Source organism: Sabethes cyaneus, chromosome 1 (genome assembly GCF_943734655.1).
Source record: "Sabethes cyaneus chromosome 1, idSabCyanKW18_F2, whole genome shotgun sequence".
NCBI lineage: Eukaryota > Metazoa > Arthropoda > Insecta > Diptera > Culicidae > Sabethes > Sabethes cyaneus.
The window spans coordinates 36,805,902-36,828,561 of record NC_071353.1 but is presented as its reverse complement, the minus strand read 5'-3'; the positions used below and the strand labels follow the sequence as shown (position 1 = coordinate 36,828,561).

Genomic DNA, 22,660 nt, shown 5'->3' with positions numbered 1-22,660 from the left:
TAGCTTGCAATAGAATCTCAATTTTGGTAATTTGTGCCGCAATAGAGGGTCAGTATCTCGTAACAGCTGCTGATCAAGCAGTGGTTCTTCTGGCAATGATGCGGTTACGTTTACCTCCACCGGGGCTAAGGATTTGTGGTCCTCACTTGCATTTGAATCACGTTGCCGTCACGTTGAGCTTCATCTCGACACATCACTCGCTCTGTCATTCCTCCTGCCCACTTCGCTACGGACCTGTTGCTGTATCTCATCGATATCTGCTTGCGAGAGCATATTATTCCGTAGAATTGCTCGTCGTCTTGCATTCATCGCAGTTCGATCCAGCCGTCCCGAAAACTGCGAATAAGCCTAGTTGAACATTTGCAGTACTCGAGGCAGACCGCTCATGTCCGTTTTTAATACTGTGCAAAAATAGTAGGCGCGAATCCCGAATCTATTCATTTCCACTGTCCAGATGGTTCGACGCCTTTGATTACCTGTGAGGATGTACGACTGGCGTCCTCGAGTCGGAACATTCCTTAAGGGCTAAACCACCCCATCGACATCTCTATAACGAGCTGGAGTGAACGTCAGCGACAGCATGTCCTGGGCTCAAAATTTGACAGCGGGCCCAAATCAGACTGCTGGCAGTTGAGTGAAACGCAGTGCTGACTTGCTATCTCATTTTCGCACACACGAGATGTTGGCAGCGAAAACATGGTTGCCTGCCGATGGGGTGGGCTAAACAGAGTGCTGCGTCAACGCGTCCGTCAGCGTTATTCTGACAGTTTTCCCATGGGTTTACTGTCAAATTGACGCTGACGGATGCGTTGACGCAGCATTCTGTTTGGGCCTTTACAGGCGCAGCGTTGTTTAAGTGCTTTTCATGGCTACCCAGATGCTGTCACTTTTTTCTCATGTTAAATGTTAATGTTAATCATGTTAAAACTTTTCCAACTAATCACGAAGTAAGAATTTTTAGTTGGACAGTGCTTCATTATTTTCAATTTTGAATAGAGCAACTTCAAGAAACAATGCCGTTCTCTATTTGTACTTTTTAGATCGATTAGTCTAAAAATATAGGAAATCGCAAAGCCATTACCGTTCAAAATCTGACCTCTTTTCAAGACACATTTTTTGGAATGATCCCATATACCAGCTACCTTCCTGAAAGACGTAGTCCTACGTTAAAATTAAATAGGTGTGACATTAAATACAAATTTAAAACATAAGTGCGACTAAATGAAATAGCCACTGAATTAATTGAAAAAGCGAAACAACATGTTTTATTTTATTACATTGTGATTTATTCCATGATTTTTATTTTCAAAAACCTCTGAAATTTTTTGTTTCAACTATTTCTACAATCTTATCACATCGTTTTCAAAGACGTTAAGTGTGTGAATGAAAATCCAAAGACACTAAAAAAATATTTCGTTCACATTGTAATTCTGAACCATAGTACAGTAAAACTGGTTGTTTTTTAACGGTATGCTTTTGTTTCATAGTACATATATGCAACTGTTCCATTTTTTAAACAGAAAACGAAACTGTGATTGTTCCACTATCAAAACAAACTCACCCAAATAGTGTTCGACATCGGAACGAAAATTGAAGTCCGGGTTCCGGTGTCCGGTCCGGTAAAAAATCGGAACGAATTTTTTAGGTCCGATTTCGTTCCGGTCCGATTTAGCTCTGTTCCGGTTCCGGTCCGATTCCGGTCCGGAAGTCCGAAATTGTCGGGATGCAAAATTGACCAATTTTTAAAAAATAGGTAAATGTCAAAGGCAAAGCTTTGAATGTGTGAAACCTTCTGTAACTTCTAAACGCTAACCGGCCTGAAACGGATCATTTAAAAAAAATGAAAATGTGACACCATTAACTGGTGCTTGGTAGCTTACCCATCATGGAATGGTACACTTTCAGACATGAAAGTCAGCTTTTAATTAAAAAATTGTCTTTCAACCGACAGTTTATGTTCTTTTTAATGAAAATCAATTTAAATTCGCGATTTTTTATTTTCTCAGGAAACTTCAAATCAAATTTTCCAGTTTTCTCGGACATAGGACAAAGTTCATAACTTTTAAACAATTTGTTTTATGAAACGGCAAAAAAATTCTCAGCCACTTAGCAAAAATACCAGTTGGAAAAAATATTTCTCACGGTGGTGGAAAACTCCTGTAGAAAAATAAAATCGCTGCAGTGAAATTGACAGACAAATGAATTATCAAATAAGAAAAAAAATACAGTGGACTCTTGGAAAAGTTAACCCTCTGAAAAGTTAATTGTTCAGAAAAGTTATGCAAATATTAGCTCCCATGCAACACTCTAAAAAGTTAATTTTTGCCTTAACTTTTCTGAGAGCTTAAATTTTTTGGTTATCCAAAGCGTTCATTCACACACGTGTGTTCTCCTTCTATCTTTATTTCTCCTTCTTCGATTTCTTGACGCCTTTTCACAGTTTCTTACTGAGTCTCATCATAACTGGGATAAAATTAAACGCTTGTACTGGACAGTTGTAGCAACAGTTCAATACGGGCACATACTTATCTCAGGATTTTTGATAACATATTGGAAAAGCGCAAACTTAGATTGAATTTTAAATGCAAAAAAAGGAACAGCAGGAACGAAAAATAAACGCGAACATTATCAAAACGTTGGCGTAGAATACGAAAAATAAAAAGTTAACTAGTATAACCGACTATTTTAAATTGACTGAAAGGAACTAAGTATTATTTCATAAAGATGTTTGTTTCTTTTTTCGGGTTATCTAACTGGTCGCTTAATCTTCTATACCTATAAAAATTGATTTCTGTCTGTCTGTTTGTCGGTATGTTCCTTATAGAATCGAAAACTACTGAACCGATCGGCGTGAAAATTTGCATTGTAGGATTTTTTGGACCGAGGAAGGTACTTATGATGGTTAGAGACTCCTCCCCCACTAAGAGGGAGGGCTCCCATACAAATGAAACACAAATTTCCTCATAACTCGAGAACTAATCAAGCAAATGGAACCAAATTCGGCATGTGAAGGTTTTTGGAGACAAGACTTTTTTCTATGGTAAATTAGGACCCCTCCCCATTTTAGGAGGGGGGCTCCTATACAAATGGAATACAAATTTCCTCATAACTCTAGAACTAATCAAGCAAATGGTACCAAATTTGGCATGTTTGAGACTTTGCATGCAGGATTTTTTTGTGATAGTTTGAGACCCCTCATCCCTGGGGTAGGAGAATAAGAACTCTCATACAAACATAACAGAAATTTATACGTAACTCGAAAACTAATCGAACTCGGGAAATTTTAGACTCTTCCATAAAACATAACAGACAATAACAAGACCACCAAAAACTTTCTGCAGCCCCCCGCAGAAATCAGCTCTGTCTAGGTTGATTTGTTTTCCTAAGTCTACTGACCTCTATTACTTTGCTTCAGTTGGGTCCGAAAGAGCGACAACGAGTAAGGAGAGGATCACCCCGAGGATCGAAATAGTACTTTTCATGAAAAGGTTTTCCGTGAAATGGGACATTCCGCGTAAGGGTCAGCTAGTAGCGTATAACACTCTGCGCTGGGCCCTTTTGTGAAGTCAACAAAGTGTCAGGGAGACCTCAAACATCAGTTCTACCTGACGAGACAGGCAATGTCGCCCACTTAAACACAGGTAGAGTCCCAAGCATAGCCGTCACACCTATGCCCGCAGGCGGAGGCGGTCCGGTCCTGCGCAGACTCCATGAACTGACTCTAAGATCTCTCTGCCAAAGGCTGGAATGCCATATTTTAAATGTAATGATGATGATAATGATGATGACGACGATGATAATAATGATGATGATGATAAGAAAAATGATAGATCGAATTTGTAAATGTGCTTTGGACTTTTTGTACTACTTGAGTTAGAGTAATCTCATGTTTTTATTCTTGACCTTGAAATGCGGTCATACTTGAGTTGTAAAATGTAGTATAGTGAAGTGGAGGATTCGTCAGCCCCGCCTGACACCGGTCATCAACCACGCGCCCGCTTTCTATTTTCTAGCACAAACAACGACAAATGGACTAATAGGAAAGACAAATTTCGGATCATTGGCGATTATCAACTTATCAGGGCAAATTGAATCTTTCATTCCCCCAGCATTTATGCACTGTCCCAAGATACAAAGTAAATTGAGCGCAGTACAACCCGGACGTTCGCGGTAGTCGACAGAAGTTTTAGAGCTTATAAAGCTTTATAGAGACGCACCCGCCTTCCTACCCTCGAGATCAAAGAGCTAGTGCAGTAAAGCTGTGGGCTTAAACGTCTCTCTAAGACTCAACCCCTCCCTATCGACAGACCCCGCGGCCGGCCATCAGAGCACAGGTCAGCCATGGGGCCAGTGCAAAAATCCTATTGACTATCTAGCAGCACCGCCCAGCTGAGACTCGAACACACGATACGAATTGACCTAATTTTCCCATCTGCTACCTAAGAACTTCTATTATTATACTCGTAATCATTGTAGAGTGGTCCTTCGGCATCCAGCAGGATCAGGTATCCCGCTTACATCCCCTTACTAACCCTAAGCCCCCGATCGACCCAACCAATCCGACATTTTTCGGAGATATTTGTGACAGCTGTGATAAATAGGGATGAATCCCAAAAACATTCATCTATTAATTATCAGAGATCCCCATACTGGCCTTATTCTTAAACGGAATAAAAGCACTTTCTGAACAACGCAACAATCGCATTTGGTAAATTTTTACCCCGAGTTTCACCTGAAATCATAAAAGTATTTTGACATATACCCACATTCAGAAGTAAACGTGACCACTGTTCATTTTTTGATTAGTTAAAAAGCCCTACACCACGACAAGGTTCAGTTTTATCGTAGGGAAGCATTATTTCATAAAGATCTTGCTACATATTTCTTTACGTTACAACTTCCAGATACTTAACAATGGGTATCCTGCATCCGAGAATATATATTTATCGCTTTTGTATTTATCATTTTCAATGACTCTTAGGACTACTCAGAATAGGTAATATTTCGAAAAAGTTAATCGACCCATTTACCAATCGATTAACTTTTCCGAGAGACCACTATATTTCAAAATTTCTTAAGACTTAGAACATGGGATTTCCAATATTTGCTTAGAATTTTGCACCGTTATAGAAAATGATGTGGAAAGCTTGTTCCAACTAATATTTTTCCTGGATTGCTGAGAAAATTTTATTGTATTTTCATAAAAAAAATTTTTTTCTGCAATGCTTGGTTTTAAAAGTATAAACTTTCGAAATGAGCTGTGTTCGAAAAAAATCGAAAAATTTCTAGTGGAGTTTTCTGGGAAAACAGGACAACATATTGTTTTCATTAAAAAGTTAACACCCTATGCTCGTAAGCGAAATTTCATGAAAATCTGAGACTCTTGGCCCAAACCTATACGATAATTTTGAAAAATCCGATGAAACTACTGAGTTATCTTTCATATTGGACCATAAGCGTGAATATTGGTTACCTATGGCATTACCGAGCAGATGAAGTGCTATAATTACATAACTTTTAAAATTAGTTCTTTGAAATTAAATTTTGAGGGATCATAAGGCACGAACCGATGCTGCGAAACGTTCGGTTTTAAGACCCGCAGATATTTGCTAATTTTTCAAAAATAAATCGATTCGTTGGACTTGTTTTGGAGCCTTCAACAGAAAGTGTATTATTGCTAGCGAAATTATTGTCTTTCCTCAATACTGAGGAAGTTCAAGGAAATTAGTTTTAAACAAATAAAGCAAGTCTTAGTCATCGTTTCCACTGCGGTCAGTTTTACGATCAAAAGTGCTCCGGACTTTTCCGGACTTTCAACGGAAGACCTGGTCCGGTCCGGTTCCGGAACGCTTCGTTCCGGTTCCGGTCCGATAAAAAATCGGACTCAAAAATTTCGTTCCGATCGGACTTCGGACCGGGTATCGGACCGGACTTTCCGGACTTTACCCGGTCCGATGTTGATCACTACACCCAAATGGGTTTCTTTACATTGAAATTGAAATATCTATATTTTGGATCGATAATATACAACCGCACAAGGATTGACCCAATTAAATTTTCTTCTCCAAGTAGAATGGATGAATCATCAATCAGACTTGTACCTCTTTTTGCATATGATGATTGTTCTTCCATTGCATCACGCTGCGGCGCGCGCTCAAATAGGGCAGGCATATTCTGCTCTATTAGCTTCTATCGCAAAACAAAACAATCACTGGCGGCGCTTATCAACTCAGTCTGCGTCATCTTTAGCCGGCAGTATTGGTTGATTTCACGCGAAACGATTAATCATACCGAGCGTGTGTCAAAGGGCAACGTTAAACGCTCTGATACACATTAAGCGACTCTGTTGCTTGTCGCTCCGTCTGTAGAGCGCATTAACTCGCCTACATTTGTTTGAATTTCCGTATTATCTTAGAAGAAAAATACAATATTAACATATAATAATAAATTTTGATACAGTATAAATATTTGTGTTCAAAACCGCTTAGTTGGTTTCGATATACGATGCTGGCCTTAATAAGCTAGTCGTCGTATGTTCGAATCTCGGCTAGGCGGTGCTGCTAGATAGAGTCAGCAGGATTGTTGCACTAGCCCCGTAACTGTTCTGTACTCTAATAGCCGGCTGTGTAGTCTGTGTCGATAAAGAAGGGTCAAATCTTAGAAAAGATGTTTAAGCCCAAGGCTGTGTTTCCAATCAAAAAAATGTTTTATAGTCTGCATTTATGAACAACATCATAATGATTGTTTTTAATTTTACTTTTACGTCGCCTACATAAATAATGGTAATTTCCATACCAAAGTATTATGCATTATGCCTCGTTCGTCCAAAAAGTTGAAGACTTAATTATAGACGAGAAAATACGAATCTTATACATACGAATTTGTTGTAAGAATCTGTAAACTGTTTATTGATCTGACCACCTAGCCAAACGAAACAAATTTGTATCAAACCTCGTTATTTTAGATTTTATCCTCCTAGGTTCTGCTGAATTTATTTTGTCTGCAACTAATGAAAACAGTATATGGAGCAGTATTCCCTTCCGCGCATACTAATATTGCTAATATCGTCTCATTGATGTTAGTTGATACAACTTTCATTACAATCGGAATACTTTTTTCTTATCAATTCCAAAGCTAACAGCCAAGAACGACTGGCTCCGCTTTAAACTTTTAAATTGGATTTTTGTATCCGACAGACAGACTACATAGCTAGTGACTACAGTTGCAACCTTCGACAATTTTGTGTCCCATAACCAATTTAATATAGGTACAGGTATATTTCGTTCTTATCTGAAAAGTGGTATATGTATTAAATAAAAACCAACTGTCCAAACTGTTGTACATACACAAAAACGAATTTTTCTGTTAGCTTTAATATTGATATGAAAATTGCACTTTATTATTTTTCACTTTGCAACTAATCCGTCCGTGTTAGCTAGTTTAAAGTTCAAGCAACAACTTTCATTTTCCGTCCACAGGTTGCAGAAACATCGAAAGAAAAGCAGATAGGTACATAAATATTTCCTGGTCTCCTGTGACAGAATGTTGTGACAAATGACATTTTCGTACTTCGTGCTACCCGCTGACGCGCGCAAAAAACTTTTCTTCATTTAAAATTCGACCAGTGAGCCGGAGCAGACTTTATTCATATCACTTGTTCCGATCTGGGTTATGTACGTAGGTATAAACAAGTCAGCATATGTTTGTTTCTTCTGTAGACAATGAATGCGACTTTGATGATGATGATGATGATGATGATGATGCGATCTGGTAAAAGTGGTGACTGGTGCGGTTTACAGGTTTACAGGCGAGCGCAATATCAATAACACATTTAACGCGCGCACTTTTCACTTCGTGCGAGTCTTCATGGTCTCACTAAAACACTTTCCTGCGGGTCGTTTCCAGTAGGTCGTGAGACCGTCATACTTTAATAAAAAATAAATTCATTGTTTCGTAGATACCTTTTTGCTGATTATTGTAGGAACAACACTTGAAATGCAAAATTTACACTAGCACACGCGACTAGAGCAACACACTAACCGAACGCGCCTGGATCTCGAAGTCGACTGAAGCGCGCTGGAGGGATACCCGCGGTGAAGTCCCTATCCCGTCTCATGAGCACGCTGCGATCGTAGTTTGTTTTCATTCATTAATATTTTGCTCTTTTCCCAATGAACGTGAGAAATTATTTGTGCGATTGCTTCCAGAGAGTGAGAGAGAAAGAAAGTTTAGGTGCCAGACCAGCGAACCGGGCGGAAATTTTCTTGGCCATTGAATAAAAGAAGCGAATTATTGGCTTACAAGTTACAAGGTGTATCTCAATATGGGATCGGCAGATAATCGCACGTTTGCAACGAACTGAACGAACTTCTACTGTTTAACGTGGTTTAACCTTAGGTTATTAGTGTCATCCAGGAATCGATATGCCGAATCGCTGTATGCACCAGGAGCTCAGAAAACGACCAGCACCACCACCTAGTCGCAAACTAACAGCTATACCACTAAAAACTATAGATAGAAGAGTAAACTACTCTACTATCTATACTAAAAACGCCGGAGGAAAAATTGCAACAAAACAACTAACTTCAGTAAAGCAAACGAAATATGTGTTGGGCTTGGGAGTCAACAATTTCGGCTTTCGATCTACTTGTCTCACCGCCACTGTATTACTGTCAATTCACAATGTGACCTTTTACATACTTGATTAAATGAAAACGTGCTTTTGCCTAAATTAAATTACAATTAATTCTTCCACGATATTACCGCGAACCGCCAATATAAGAAGCATATCAAAATTTGTTAACAAAATTTTTAACATGTGAAAATCGGGAACCAACAAATTGGCCACGCGTTAAATTAGATTTTCTATATAACTAGGTCGTTATCTTTAATTTACCCAAAAAAAATAAATTTACGCGAAAAGATAACACACAGCACACAGCAGACAGCACTGCACTTTGCTGGAATTGTCAACTCTTTACCAGGCTTCAATTCTCGGTTTTTTGCTCAGTAGATGCTCGCTTGACTACAGCGCCTCAACTAAACAGAATTCGAAAAAGTAGTGTAAAGGGCAATTGTAGAGCTAATTATTATCTACATTATTGTTGAGGAAAGTATAGTTCCATCTTTCGTATTTACGGCGCTATGGGGCTGCTACCCCGTTGGTAGCCAAATGAGCGCTCTTTTTGCTACCAACGGGGCAGCACTCAGCAGCCCCATAGCGCCGTACATACGAAAGATAGAACTATACTTTCTTCAACAATAATGTAGATAATAATTAGCTCTAGAATTGCCCTTTACACTACTTTTTCGAATTCTGTTTAGTTGAGGCGCTGTAGTCAAATGAGCAAAAAACCGAGAATGAAGCCTGCTCTTTACGATACTTAGATCTTAGATGACAATAAATAATGTGAAAATTTTGGACGAAAAATAAACTTAACGCATCGCATAACTTTTCAAGTAACTTGGCAAATTCTATTCTTTATTTTTAATCTACTTATAAAATTTATTCAATGGTAGTTTAGTTATAGTGAGTGGTCGGGATGTGCGCGTACGCACGTCCCGGCTACCAAAAATTGCGCAAACGAGTTATTCACATGAGGAATAATCGCAGGGGTCAACCCAACCGAAGTGCAATGGAAGGGCCTCACCCTGGGGGAACCGCCTTGCTGATCACGGTAACCCCTATGCCAGGTAAGTATGCTTTGCTCCCGTTCGTCAAACTGCCTAACTGAACCGACATACAGTTGCACTAGCGATGGCTACTGCGGAAATTGTACCGCTTTGCTTATTTTGGTTTATGGGAGAAGCCAGAAAGAAAATAAAAACTACTACCTAACTGAACTTCAGGCAGTTGTTTTCTTCTTTTTGTATTCATTCAGTGTTTCCCAACACGGGAGACGGTTCAAACATGATATGAAGAGAAGTGTGATGTCTGATGTGTGATGTTCATAAAACGTATCCCAGTTCCCAATAAGAATTTTTCGCACGATGTCGGACAGGCGACGTCCAACTCAAGCGAATCATTTGCTAGCGGTGTTGCAACGTCGGAATCGAACGAAAAATTCTTACTGGGGTTGGGATAAGGTAAAAAATAGGGCGTAAAAGGTACTATGCCCCTGTAAGGAGCGGTAAGCGACAAGCCGGGCTGTTAGTGTGCATGTGGTTTGTGTTGTGGCTTCAAGGCGAGTTGTCTCGAAAATAGGTACATTATTTCTTTATTCTTCATTATTTCATTTATTTCTTTTGTACACAAGTACAAAAAGAAGCACAAGTTCTGTTTTTCATGCAAAACTAATCATCCCGAAGAGCGCCAAGTAAGAAACAGTTTAATTTTTATTTTTAGTTTTTCATTTTTGACGTACTCGAGCAGTTAAGTCGAGCAGTCCTGTCGAGCAGTTGAATGAAGTAGTCTAGTCGAGCACTTGATTCGAGCAGTCGAATCGAATGGTTGAGTCAAGCAGTCGGGTCAAGCGGTTAAGTCGAACAGTTGAGTCAAGCAGTTGAGTCTAGCGGTTGAGTCGAGCAGTTGACTGGAGTAGTCCAGTTGAACGGTTTATTCGAGCAGTTGAGTCGAGTAGTCCAGTCGAGTAGTTGAGTCGAATAGTCCAGTCGAATGGTTTATTCGAGCAGTTAAGTCGAGTAGTCCAGTCGAGCAGTTGAGTCGAGTAGTCCAGTCGAACGGTTTATTCGAGCAGTTGAGTTGAGTAGTTCAGTTGAACAGCTGAATCGAGCAGTCGAGTCGAGCAGTCGAGTCAAATAGCCCAGTCGAACGGTTTATTCCAGCAGTTGAGTCGAGTAGTCCAGTTGAGCAGTTGAGTCGAGTAGTCCAGTTGAGCAGCTGAGTCGAGCAGTCGAGTCAAGAAGTCCAGTCGAGCAGTTGAGTCGAGTAGTCCAGTCAAGTAGTTGAGTCGAGCAGTTGAGTCGAGTAGTCCAGTTGAGCAGCTGAGTCGAGCAGTCGAGTCAAGTAGTCCAGTCGAGCAGTTGAGTCGAGTAGTCTAGTCGAGTGGTTGAGTCGAGCAGTTGAGTCGAGTAGTCCAGTCGAGCAGTTGAATCAAGCATTTATGTCGAGCTGTCGAATCAAACAGACGTCAAACAGTTGAGTTGAGCAGTTGAGTCGAGCGGTTGAGTCGAGTAGTTGAGTCGAGTAGTCCAGTCGAACGGTTTATTCAAGCAGTTGAGTCGAGTAGTCCAGTTGAGCAGCTGAGTCGAGCAGTCGAGTCAAGTAGTCCAGTCGAGCAGTTGAGTCGAGTAGTCCAGTCGAGCAGTGGATTCAAGTAGTTGAATCGAGCAGTTGAGTCGAGCAGTCTAGTCGAGCAGTCTAGTCGAGCAGTCTAGTCGAACAGTCGAATCGAACAGTCCAGTCGAGCAGTTGAATCGTGCAGTTGAGTCGAGCAGTCGGGTCGAGTAGTAAGTCAAGCACTCGAATCGAGTAGTTAAGTCGAGTAGTCCTCTCGAGCAGTTAAATCGAGCTGTTCAGTCAAGCAGTCAAGTCGATCTGTCCAATCAAGCAGTTGAGTCGAGCAGTCGAATCGAACAGTTCAGTCGGACAGCTCAGTCGACCAGTGAGTTGACTGAGAATACAACCCATTGCATTGCTATGAAAGGATGACGTCCTGTCAGGGACCTGTCAGAGACGCAAGTACTAGGCCTTGAAACAACCCAGTATAGAAAAAGGAAGAACCGAGTCCGGCATCCAGCAAAAGGCCAAAATGTGGCGGCGGTGCGTGCCATAATTCCAAACCTGTCAAGAAGGGTAATGTGTGGTATACATTGCTGTCGGTATTCGAGAAAGCTGACAATGATTGGTACCTTGAATCAGGTACTTCTAATCTTTTGGCCAAGTCGAAGAGGTTCTAGGAGAGCTTCTCGAGCAGCAGTGAAGTGAAAGAGTCGCTGCCAGCAACAAAAGAACAATGAAGGTAATCGCTAAAGGAAGCATGAAATTAAAGCCGAAATGCTGCCCAGATGATCCTAGCGTGGCAGATGATTCCGGAACTTTCGACAAATTTGCTTTCGGTGAATCAGATTGTAAAACGTAAGCATACGGTTACGTTCAGCTTCAGAAGCCCAACCTGGCACATGTTCGAGTATTCGGGTCAAATGTCGAAAGCGATGGCACATGTTCTCAGACCAAAGCGCAAGAAGTGGGATGCAAAAGCTTACAAATGCATGCTCACTGTATTCGACGAAGACACCAAGGCGTACCGTTTGTGGGACATAAAATCCAAGATAATTGTCAAGTCCCGAGATGTCACATTCAATGGTGATTTCAGGAGAGCATCCGTCATCATCTTTCAACACTCAGTCAGCGGCACCTGATCGCAAAATAGTCCATCTAGATCTGAATGATCCATTTCCGTTCAAGAATGGCTCTGAAGCAAGAAAACTCCCACAGAAAGAAGAAAATGCACACGATATCGATGCTTAGAGTAAACCGATAGAGGACGACGAATCAAGCAATGGTAAAGATCATGACGACCCAACACCCAACAAGTGACGTGACCATTACTGCGGCCCACGGAAACATATTCAAATCCACCCGAGTCACAGGTGTTTAACCTGATAGGCAGGTTAAAAAAATTTTCCGAGCTTGTTACCAACGAGAGTACTGGAGGAAGCTGCGGTCGTCCTGAACCTGAGGCAAGCGCACAACAGCAGGAACTAGCAGCCAGACGTCAACCATTGGCCAATAGAAATCTATGAAACGCATCCGAAGCCCTGAAAAGACCATAGGTGAAACTCTGGAACGACGTGAGAGATGACGAGTATCTGCCTCTAAAAAAATCTGTCTCTGATTGAGAACGGTACATGGGACCTGGTTGAATTAACCCGACCCGCAAGGCCATTAGTTTCAAGTGGATTTTCAGAACGAAGAATCCCATCGCCAAGCATATGACCCTCTGGACGCTCCTCGTCATCGCAAGTCAGCGTGAGATGTTGGTAAAACACCTGGAAAGAAGGCGTATCTTGATGGAAAACTGGAAGAAACCATGAACCAGAAGTTTACACCCTGGGAAACACAGTCCACATGCTGAAGAAAGGTTTGTACGCTCGTGTCTGGAACTAAAGCATCGACGCCGTTTTCCGGAAGCGTATCCATCCTAGCTCAAAAATCAAACTGCCTGGCACAGCTGGATTGTCAAAAACCCAAGATGGTACTGAGGTATTTGAAATCTATTCCTGATCATAAATTACACCTAGGGTACACCGCTACGGGGCCGGAGATGTTCGCGGACGCGGACAGCGCAGAAGACCATCGATATCGGAAGTCCCATTCCGGTGTTTAGCTTCGACTTGGAGGAGGCGTCTTTAGTTGGGCATCCCGCAAATAGAATTGTGTTGCGCTATCGGCAACCGAAGCGAGTTAGTGGCATTGGTTGAAACTTGTCAGAAATCAAACTGGATGCGAAAATTGCTGATCAACATGGGCGAAGATGTCTCCAAACCAGTGTTCTCCTATCGAATCGACAATCGAAGCTGCATTCGTATCATTTTTTCTGGAGTACTGCCTCACCGATCTTAAGTTGGCAGATATTCTCACAAAGTCGCTGCAAATCTACGATTGTAGACGTTTCGCGAGAATATCGGAGTAGTGAGATAGTGTCAAGGAGGAGTGTAGATATGGTGCCACAATACAATCACAGTAGTTGTCAACCGGAGTAATTGTTTCTTACGGCTCTAAGCAATTCACAAGAAATCGTTTCTAATTCTTTCCACACAAAATTTTTTTTTTTGGTATTTTAAGTTGTCTGATCAGATAAATTTTCAAGAACTAAGAAAACCGAAGAAGAGCGTGGCAAAATACTTCGTGCGGCTGTAGCAAATGGACACGTAATGGATATATTGTAGGCAGGCGTTTTTTGACAGATGCAACGAACACATACAAAAAGCACGTTGCACTAATACTTGCCGAGGTACATTGGTTACGTATATTAATTTAACGTAAACATTGTTAGTTTATAAACATAAATTGTAGCTTGAGAAAATAGCCTATTAAAATTTATTCATAGCTGTGATAGGTTACGGCTGCGGATGCGCAGTTCCTCAACAAAATTATCGTTTGCAAAACGATAGACTGAATAAAATAAAATGAGGTCAATGGCATGATCAATTTATTTTTCTATCGGTACGTTCAGTCGCCGAATTACGTCGATAACTCTCGCATATAGTAAACTGGGTGCTTCGATACCATAGGTGAAGTCTAAATGATTCCAGCGATCGTCAGGGACACGGAACAGACCAGCGGAGTTTCCAAGCTTTCGTTCCAATTGTTGGACATCGGATACCGCAGCTAACCAATCGTTTTCTCCGTAGTGTAAAAACACTGGTGCGGAAATTCGTTCCAAAGGATAGTTTGGTGGCAGAATAGATCCGTATCGTCGTAGGTTAAGCAACATACCGTAGTCATACTGTCGGAAGTGACCAGAGTTCATGTTTTGCGCAAAATGTACAAACTGCGACACTGATGCACCGGCTGGGGTGTGCTGCAAAATTGTTGGCAAAACCGTTCTATTTAGCTGATCCGAATTGAAACCAGCTATGAGAAATAAAACATTAGCACAAATTTCCTGGAAACTGGAGTCATCGTTACATGCTTTCTGACCACCCAAGGTAAACATTTCACTGTTCGGCAAAAATTCCTTCACTCCAAGCATTCGCATTATCCACTAAAATAGAATAGGCAATCGAAATTAGAAACCAATAGACAATAGTAGCCAGGCAAATTACCACTGACCTCAATCTGGTTTACGAAAGGCGCTATCGCTCGTATAAATGGTGACTTCAGGTTACCCATGAATGCAACCGGAGCGAACGCTTGCATCGAACGAATCTTTACGTTGTATTCCGGTTTAAGCGAAGCCATCACAAAAAATGCGGTCGTTCCTTGCGAATGACCAATGTAATGTAGTATATCTTCGTGGGTGCTTTGCAGCACGGTGTCGATCATGGCTGGCAAATCGTACATTCCAATTTCGTGCCAGCTGAAATCCCAGAACTTAACCGAAGAGGGATCCTCCGAAATGTGTTTCCGGGAATAGGTATTTCCTCGCGTATTACCCAACCAAACGTCGAAGCCTGCGTCTGCCAGCAGATACGCAATGGAGTTGCCCGGGCCCATAATGATCCAATCAGTTGATGAACAGAGAATGCCATGCTGCAAAAAGACTACCGGCTTTCCTTTCGCTGGAGGATTCGTAGGACTTCCAGGAATACGAAATAAGCCCAACACGTAACCGTCTAGCGTCACTGCCGAGTGTTGCTCCACAGGATAACCGGACGAGACTATCAAATCCGCAGTGGTTACTTGCCCTTGGTGGATGCTCTGCGTCGCTACACAGCGGGAAACTGCGTAAAACAGCAAACAAGCGGCAGGAAGTAGGCTCATATTTCACGACTGACTGGTTTGAAAATGAGTTTGACATTATTCGGTAGCTCCGTGGCGCGGGCAACTTATCGGCTGCTTAGGCTGCTACTTCGATTGATAACATATCAAACTGAAATCGGCAATTTGGCAGTCCGACAGTGTGTCTATTCCAAAGCGAATTGAATCCAGCTCACGGCTAAGGTATTTTTATGGTACCTCCAATGCCGGTTTACGGTATTTAGAGATTTGTGTAAGATGATTTGATAAAGGTTGTTAATCACTTGTAAACTAAAGAGTTGATTGACGGGGACTACATAGATCATGGACTTTGGATTGAGTATGATTTATTATCGTTTCGTTCATACTTGTGTAAAAGTCGTAGATAAAAATCGAGGACATACACTCAAACAGCATTGAAGATTTCAGAAAAATTTGTTTCTCTTCGGTCAAAATTCAGAAATAGAAAATTATTTTATCGACAATTTTTTTCTACTAAAAGATTAGAAGTTTTTAAACAAGAAAAAAAAATTTAATTTCCACGAAGTAGAACATATTTTTTCCAACCACTCTTTGCACCACCCACTGTGGCAAACTTCGCGAAGAACTTTTTCCGCATACCATATTTTTCGTAGAAAAATTTCTGAGAAAATTTGTCCACATTTTCCTGACAAAATATTTTTTCGATCGAGTCGTTCAATCAAAATGCAATCCATTCGATTATCTTGAAGTAAACAAAATTTAACCTGGTTTATTTCACATTGTTTTGAGCTGACTTATAGTGTTAAAAACAATCGTACTATTACAGTGTAATGTTTTTCGAGCATCTCGCCATAAAATTTCATTTAATCGCTAAATTATATAACCCTTTCCACTATCACAACTCTCCGGCAAACCAGAGATGCTTTTTAGCGAACTAACTAGCGTTTTAATTACTCCCCAAAACGCACTAAATGGAAACAAATACGACCAATCCTCCTATTTACTCATTTCCGCCTGGTGCCGTGTGACAGCAATGGGTTGAACGCTATAAATCATCGCTCGTTACGACTTTCGGGCTGAAACGTTACCGTCAGACAAAAACACAACATTAGCGACCAAATGAGTGGTCAGCAATTAAAACAAATAGCAAAAACACCCTATTTCCAAGTTAACTGACGGAATCCATTTCACAAAACTTTTACTCATTTAGCACCGCTCGGCACAGGACCGCAGACTGACCAAATAGTAGAAGCCTGTCTAGTCGGTAGCGGTATCAGTCGATTTCATTTCTTATCAGTTACTAGACTTCGGTTAATTAAACGCTAAAGTCTCTTCGTGCAAGGAATGGAATTCATCTGATGCGAAAGAAACCAGTAAGCTTTTAAAAGTCATTGCAGGCAGACGTACGAGAGCTGCTGAATGCAGTTATTCTCGAGGCACAAAATAATATCATTGATTATTCGCTAATATTATTCATTTTCAAGCATATGTATCAGGATATTTTGGCTATATCTAATTACCCAGCTTTAGCTGTGGTGTGGATGGCATCAAACATCGAACTTGATCGTAGAGTCGTCATCATTCACCAAATCGGTAGAACGGTCACTCAAAACAATCAGGAGGTAGCAAAGCGACCGCCTGCCGTCGGTGCGATAAACGTAATCGTAATAATTAAAAAATTTCCCACCCATCTCATCGTTCATTGTACCAGCCCAGCCCCCTGTTGCTCCCGTCTATCGCACCTACTCTAAGAGCAACCGCTCGCTTCGGCGCCTGTTCATAGTCAGCCCAACGAACACTAAACAACACGGCTGCTGTTCCATTCGCTCCCCCTGAACATTACTTAAATGTTTGGGTGTTTTAATTAATTTATTTCTTTTCTTTGTTACAGTCCTTCCATTGCATTGATAACGCAGAATGGATCGTCCATAAAAGGGGTAGTAGTATCATACGATAGTTTAATTGATTTGAAAAAGTATGAAAACCGGCTCATTCGTATCGAAATTTCTTTTCACTGCTTTGGTAATGTCCATGCAGTTCACAGAAAAGGATACCAGGCAAATACCTTTCCAGATAATTTGAACGAGTATTCTGTATGTCGCTACGCTATACAGCGCACTACAGCCATTCTTACCGATTCTACTCCGTGACCCTCTGGTGCTTTTTTCACAAACGAAAATTTAACGAAAAATGTTTCATGCCTCGTCGGGTTCACCGTTCATCACGAACGGTTTGGTATTTGCTTTGGTAGGGTTTAATTCTAATTTCCGTCGTAATAAGTAAAGACTAAAGACACTCTAATTTTCATCATTTCTTGGATGGATTGAACGAATACTCCAAAAGTTCTTGTGCTGATTTGACTAAAACCCACTTACCTTCCGATCCGTGCACATTAAATTCAGTAATAAGCGATTATTAAACCATTTTATTAAAATTACGCAACTCACTTCATTTCTTAAATTCGTCGTACCGTTTTAAAATCCGTCCATCAAATTCGGACGATGAAAAAGTCCGAACAAAAAATCACAACAGTGTTTATGAAATTAGCGCGCATGTATTCGTGTAGGACGGCATGAAAAATGTTACTCTGCAAAAATTTCTGCTGGTCATGCAAGTTTTTCGGCTGCAGAATAACGACAATGCGTTATTTTTCTTTCATGAATGACGGGAATTGAAACGATTAGTCGACATTTTATCTTCGTCGCAAGAAAAAACGTAGGAAATTTAGCTGCCAGGAATTCTCTATTGAAAAAAAAAGCATTTAAACAGATCTCAGCGCACTTTGTTTGATCGTGTATGATAGTTAACAAACTAAAATATTAGGGAATAACTAATTTTGCATTGTGTGTTATAAAAAACGCTGATATTTTTAATAAATTGTGTCGGATAGGACGAGAATAGGCAATTATGACGAAGCAGCAACGTACCTTACCTATTTCATAACAGGAAACTTCGACTGAGTTGATTTACTGATGTGAATATCTGCCACAATCCATCCTTACTTACTTACTCTGCTTTCCCATCCTCTCAAAGGCACGTGTAATGATGTCAACGTCGTCAGCGAAACCAAGAAGCCGGACGGACTTCGTGAACTCCTTTGCAAATGGTGATAATCGACGACATAAAAGTTGGGAGAGTACCTTGTAGGCAGCGTTCAACAGTGTGATTGCGCGGTAATTACAACAATCCAACTTGTCGTCCTTTTTGTAGATCGGACACACGATGCCTTCCGTCCACTCCTCCGGTAGTAGGTCCTCCTCTTAAATCTTGACAATGACCCAGTGCGTTACCACCGTATTTCAGCAGCTCGCAGGGAAGCTGATCAGCCCCAGCCACTTTATAGTTCTTCAGCCGATCGATCTCTTCTGCTACCTCCTGGAGGTCGGAGGCTGGTATTCTGTAGTCTTCTGCACGTGTTCCAAGATCTATTGCCATATCGTCATCTTCATGTTCAGCTACATCGCTGTTAAGGTGCTCGTCATAATACTGCTTCCACCTCTCGATCACCTCACGTTCGTTCGTGAGAAGCATAGCACATAGCCTTTGTGCGAACGGTTTATCCTCTCGTAGAACTTCCGTTTATCGTTAGCACGGTACAGTTCTTCCATCGCCTCGCAATCTCCTTGTTCCTGTTGGCGCTTTTTCCTCCGGAAGACCGAGTTTTGCCTGTTCCGTGCTTGTTTATATCGCTTCACATTCGCCCTCGTACGGTGTTTCACCATTCTCGCATGTGCTGCATTTTTCTGCTGCACTAATTGCTGGCGTTCGCTGTCGGACCAATCGTTTTATCGGTTCGGATTCATTGTACCTAGTGCCGCTAAAGCAGTACTACCGATGGCAGTCTTAATGCCTTTCCAACCATCTTCAAGAGTTGCTACGCCAAGTTGCTCTTCCGTTGGTGGCGCTGCTTCCAGCTGCCGCGCGGTAGACAGCTCTGGTAGAAAGTGGCCGCTCGATGCCCGTTTTTCCATACCTTCTGTCCTGTCCAGCAAAGTTCCTGCAGTGCTACGACTTCGAAGTTTCGGGGATGTAGTTCATCATAGATTATCCTATCGCAACTCTGGAAGCTGAGCGATTTGCATTTCCATGTCCCGAGTTTCCAATCGTATTATTTCGTCGCGTAGGTCGACGCCGATTGTTTCGATCCGTATTTTCTTCTTCGTTGTTGGTAATTTTTTATTTTCCAAGGCGGCTTGTTGGGCCTGCCCCTAACCCCCTGTCTCGCCGGAGGAGCATCGTGCACAGCACTGTTTACAGTCCCTGCTGGCACGAGGACGAGTATGATAATCAGCCGCCCCTAACATGGTGAACAGACGCTCGTTTTTGGCGAAGCATTTCCTCTACCGCCATGGTAAGGTTACCGCGCCATTATTCGCGTCGCGCCTCCTCAATTTGTTATTGTCTGATTGACGCCGCATTTGGTATCATATGACTCGTGGAGGCGTGAGGCGGGAGCTTGTGAGGTCCATAGGTGTGTTTGACGCTCCTTCCAGGTTGTCAACTCACCATTTGAAGCCTATCCATCCTTATCCTAACGAAATGGTTCACAACCTTAGTGGAGATCGGGTAACCAACCCCGGTAGAAATGAAGGTCGTATACCTTAGACCCGAAGGATGAAAAGCAAGCAAGCATGCGAGGCTGGAGGCAACGTATGACAGCTGGTCGCCACGGGGCATTAAGATCGTCATCGGGGATATGAATGCTCAAGTCGGCAAGAAAGAAATGCATAGACCGGTAATAGGACCCCACAGTCTGCACACCGACACGAATGATAACGGCCATCACCCGGATGCTTCCGGAATAAGTCGATGTGTCCACCGGCCTTTTGTGGAATTAGACCATGCCGGCTGCCATGTGACCATCGAGGCCGATCTTGTGGTACTTCGCATGCCTCTAGTTCCACGTTAATTGAAGCACTCTATGTCCTCGCTGATGATGATACCAATAGGCATCATATCCGCTAAGACGCAGATTGCGTCACGTGAAACTGTGCGATACGCGCTCGCCACTCTCAAGCACATGAGACGATAGGTACTTTCCAGTTTACCTACCTAGGTAGCTTTTGGTTCCTTACGCCGATGACCACACCGGTCCAGGCCATACTTAGGTTGGCTAATAGCCTTCGCTTGCTGCCATGTACCGTCGAGCTATTTAACATCGCACGAGACAATGTCGAAATAGCTGTGGAAGCCTTCTTGCAGGCATAGTCGACGTGGCTCCCGAACTTGAGCTTGTCATCGACCATGACTCCCAAGAGTTTTAAGGACCGCGCAGACGAAATAGTGCAGTCCCTGATGCTGATCTTTGCTTGTTGCATCGACTTGCGGTTTTTCACCACGATAACCTCCGTTTTATGATGGCCTTCAAGACCAATTTTGGTTTTGAATGCCATCATAAGAGTATAATAAAACCCAAATTGTTACTTGGGAAGCGAGTTGACAAGGGAGTAGGGTTTATTTCTAATCCCCGTCGTAGTAAGGAAAGCCATTCTAATTTTCATCATTTGTTGGATGGATTTAATGAATACTTCAAAAGTTCTTGTACTGATTTGACTAAAACGCACTTGCCTTCCGATCCGTGAACTTTGAAATCACTGAAAAGCGATTATTAAAGCATATTATTGAAATTACGCAACTGACTTTATTTCTAAAATTCGTCATACCGTTTTAAAATCCGTCCATCAAAATTTTTCATCGTCCGAACTAAAAATCACAACAATGTTTACGAAGCTAACGCGCATGCATTTTTGTAGGACGGCATGACAAATGTTATTCTGCAAAATTTCTGCAGGTCATGCAAGAATCGGGCTGGTAGGCCTTCTTTAATGATAAAAAGCATTTAAATAGATCTCAGCGCACTTTGATTGATCGCGCATGATAGACAACAAACTAAAATATTGGGGAATAACTAGTTTTGCATTGTGTGTCATAAAAATGCTGATATTTTTAATAATTTGTGTTAGATAGGACGGGAATAGGCAATTACGACGAAGCAGTAACATACCCTACCAACTAGCGCTACGTCGAGCGTGACAACTGCGCAATAGCGGATATGCGTCCTCTTGGATTGCCACCTCGGCTGTCTTAGTGGTAGACAAGATGGCAGCCACCGTAGATTTGCCTTTTCGGAAGCCGAGTTGGTTTTTCGAGAGACTGTTTGTACTCTCAGTGTACTGTACGAGCCTGTTAAGGATAACCCTCTTCAGCACCTTGCCGACAGTGTCGAGCAGACAGATCAGCCTATATGACGAGGGGACATCCGGAGGTTTTCCCGGATTCGGCAATAGGACCAGGTTCTGTCACTTCCATCTGTCCGGGAAGTGGCCATCTTCCAGGCATCTACTCATTACTGCTCCGAATAATTCGAGAGCCTCTAAAATAACCGCTTTAATGGGCAAACTCGGGATTCCGTCTGGTCTCGTTGCGTTAGGGCCTTTGCGATCTCAATGAGTTCCTCGTTCGTAACCGCCGCTTCCTCTCCGACCTCTAAAATGCCTTCACCCACGTTACTTTGGATGTTCGGCTGAGAGGCCGGCCATCTTACGCTATGGTCTGAGATACTGGAACGTCGAAGGGAGGGTATGGTGCTGCTTCGTCGTACTTGCCCATTTCCCTTCTCTTCAATACACAACAAAAATGAAAATCCCTTGGAATATGCATTGTTGTAATTTTGGTTTCGAATGATGGAAAATTTTGATGGAAAGATTTACAAACGGTACGACGAATTTAAAAGACAAACGTAGTTTTAATAAAATAAAAATCACTTTTTAGTGAAAAAGTGCACGGATCGGAAGGTAATTGTGTTTTAGTGAAATCAGCACAATAACTTTTGGATTATAAGTTAAAAATCACCCAATAAATAAATGATGAAAATTGAAGTGACTTCTCTTATTACGACGGGAATTAGCAATAAATCCTATATAAATATTTATTGGCCTGAAGAAAACGAACACGAAATACGGTGGCATCATTTAATGCCTACCCTATTTGGACGGTATCACCGAATTTGGTATCAACATTGCGGCTATTATTAGACTGAGGATGTGAGGACAACCGAATCAGCTGTGGTTGGTGACCGTGGCTCTTCGTAGTTTTCACTCATTAAGCTGCAACGCTACCAGGCGCACATACTCGGCTAGAAGTTTGTTTGCCGTGAAAACAAAAGTAGGAGAACTTCCCGCTTCACGAAACATCGGAAGTGGGAGTCAGTGGTCCACGGTCTTCGTCATCATGAAACGGAATTCTGTGTACCTACACATCAGAGACGAAATTGCCCCAGCAGACAGAATCCGTTCATTTGCCAGAAAGAGCCAA

The 22,660-nt window shown here is 41.9% G+C and overlaps 2 protein-coding genes and 1 non-coding gene across 3 annotated transcripts in view; all 3 read right to left on the bottom strand.

Moving 5' to 3' along the window:
• The window catches only part of LOC128740043 (lipase 3-like), a 35,872-nt gene extending 27,813 nt beyond the window's left edge, over positions 1 to 8,059 (bottom strand). Inside the window, exon 1 of the mRNA XM_053835552.1 lies at positions 7,962 to 8,059. The gene's annotated coding sequence lies outside the window, so the exon portion shown is untranslated. The remainder of the gene's footprint in view (positions 1 to 7,961) is intronic.
• Positions 8,060 to 9,537: 1,478 nt separating this feature from the next.
• LOC128733220 (U1 spliceosomal RNA) lies at positions 9,538 to 9,701 on the bottom strand. The gene has a single exon (XR_008411896.1). It is a non-coding gene; the product is annotated as a U1 spliceosomal RNA (small nuclear RNA).
• Positions 9,702 to 14,114: 4,413 nt separating this feature from the next.
• On the bottom strand, positions 14,115 to 15,388 carry LOC128745581 (lipase 3-like). Its single transcript, XM_053842659.1, has 2 exons — positions 14,738 to 15,388; positions 14,115 to 14,669 (listed from the first exon to the last, which is right to left on the bottom strand). The coding sequence occupies exons 1-2, from the start codon at positions 15,386 to 15,388 to the stop codon at positions 14,115 to 14,117; spliced, it is 1,206 nt and encodes a 401-aa protein (XP_053698634.1).
• Positions 15,389 to 22,660: the final 7,272 nt, after the last annotated feature.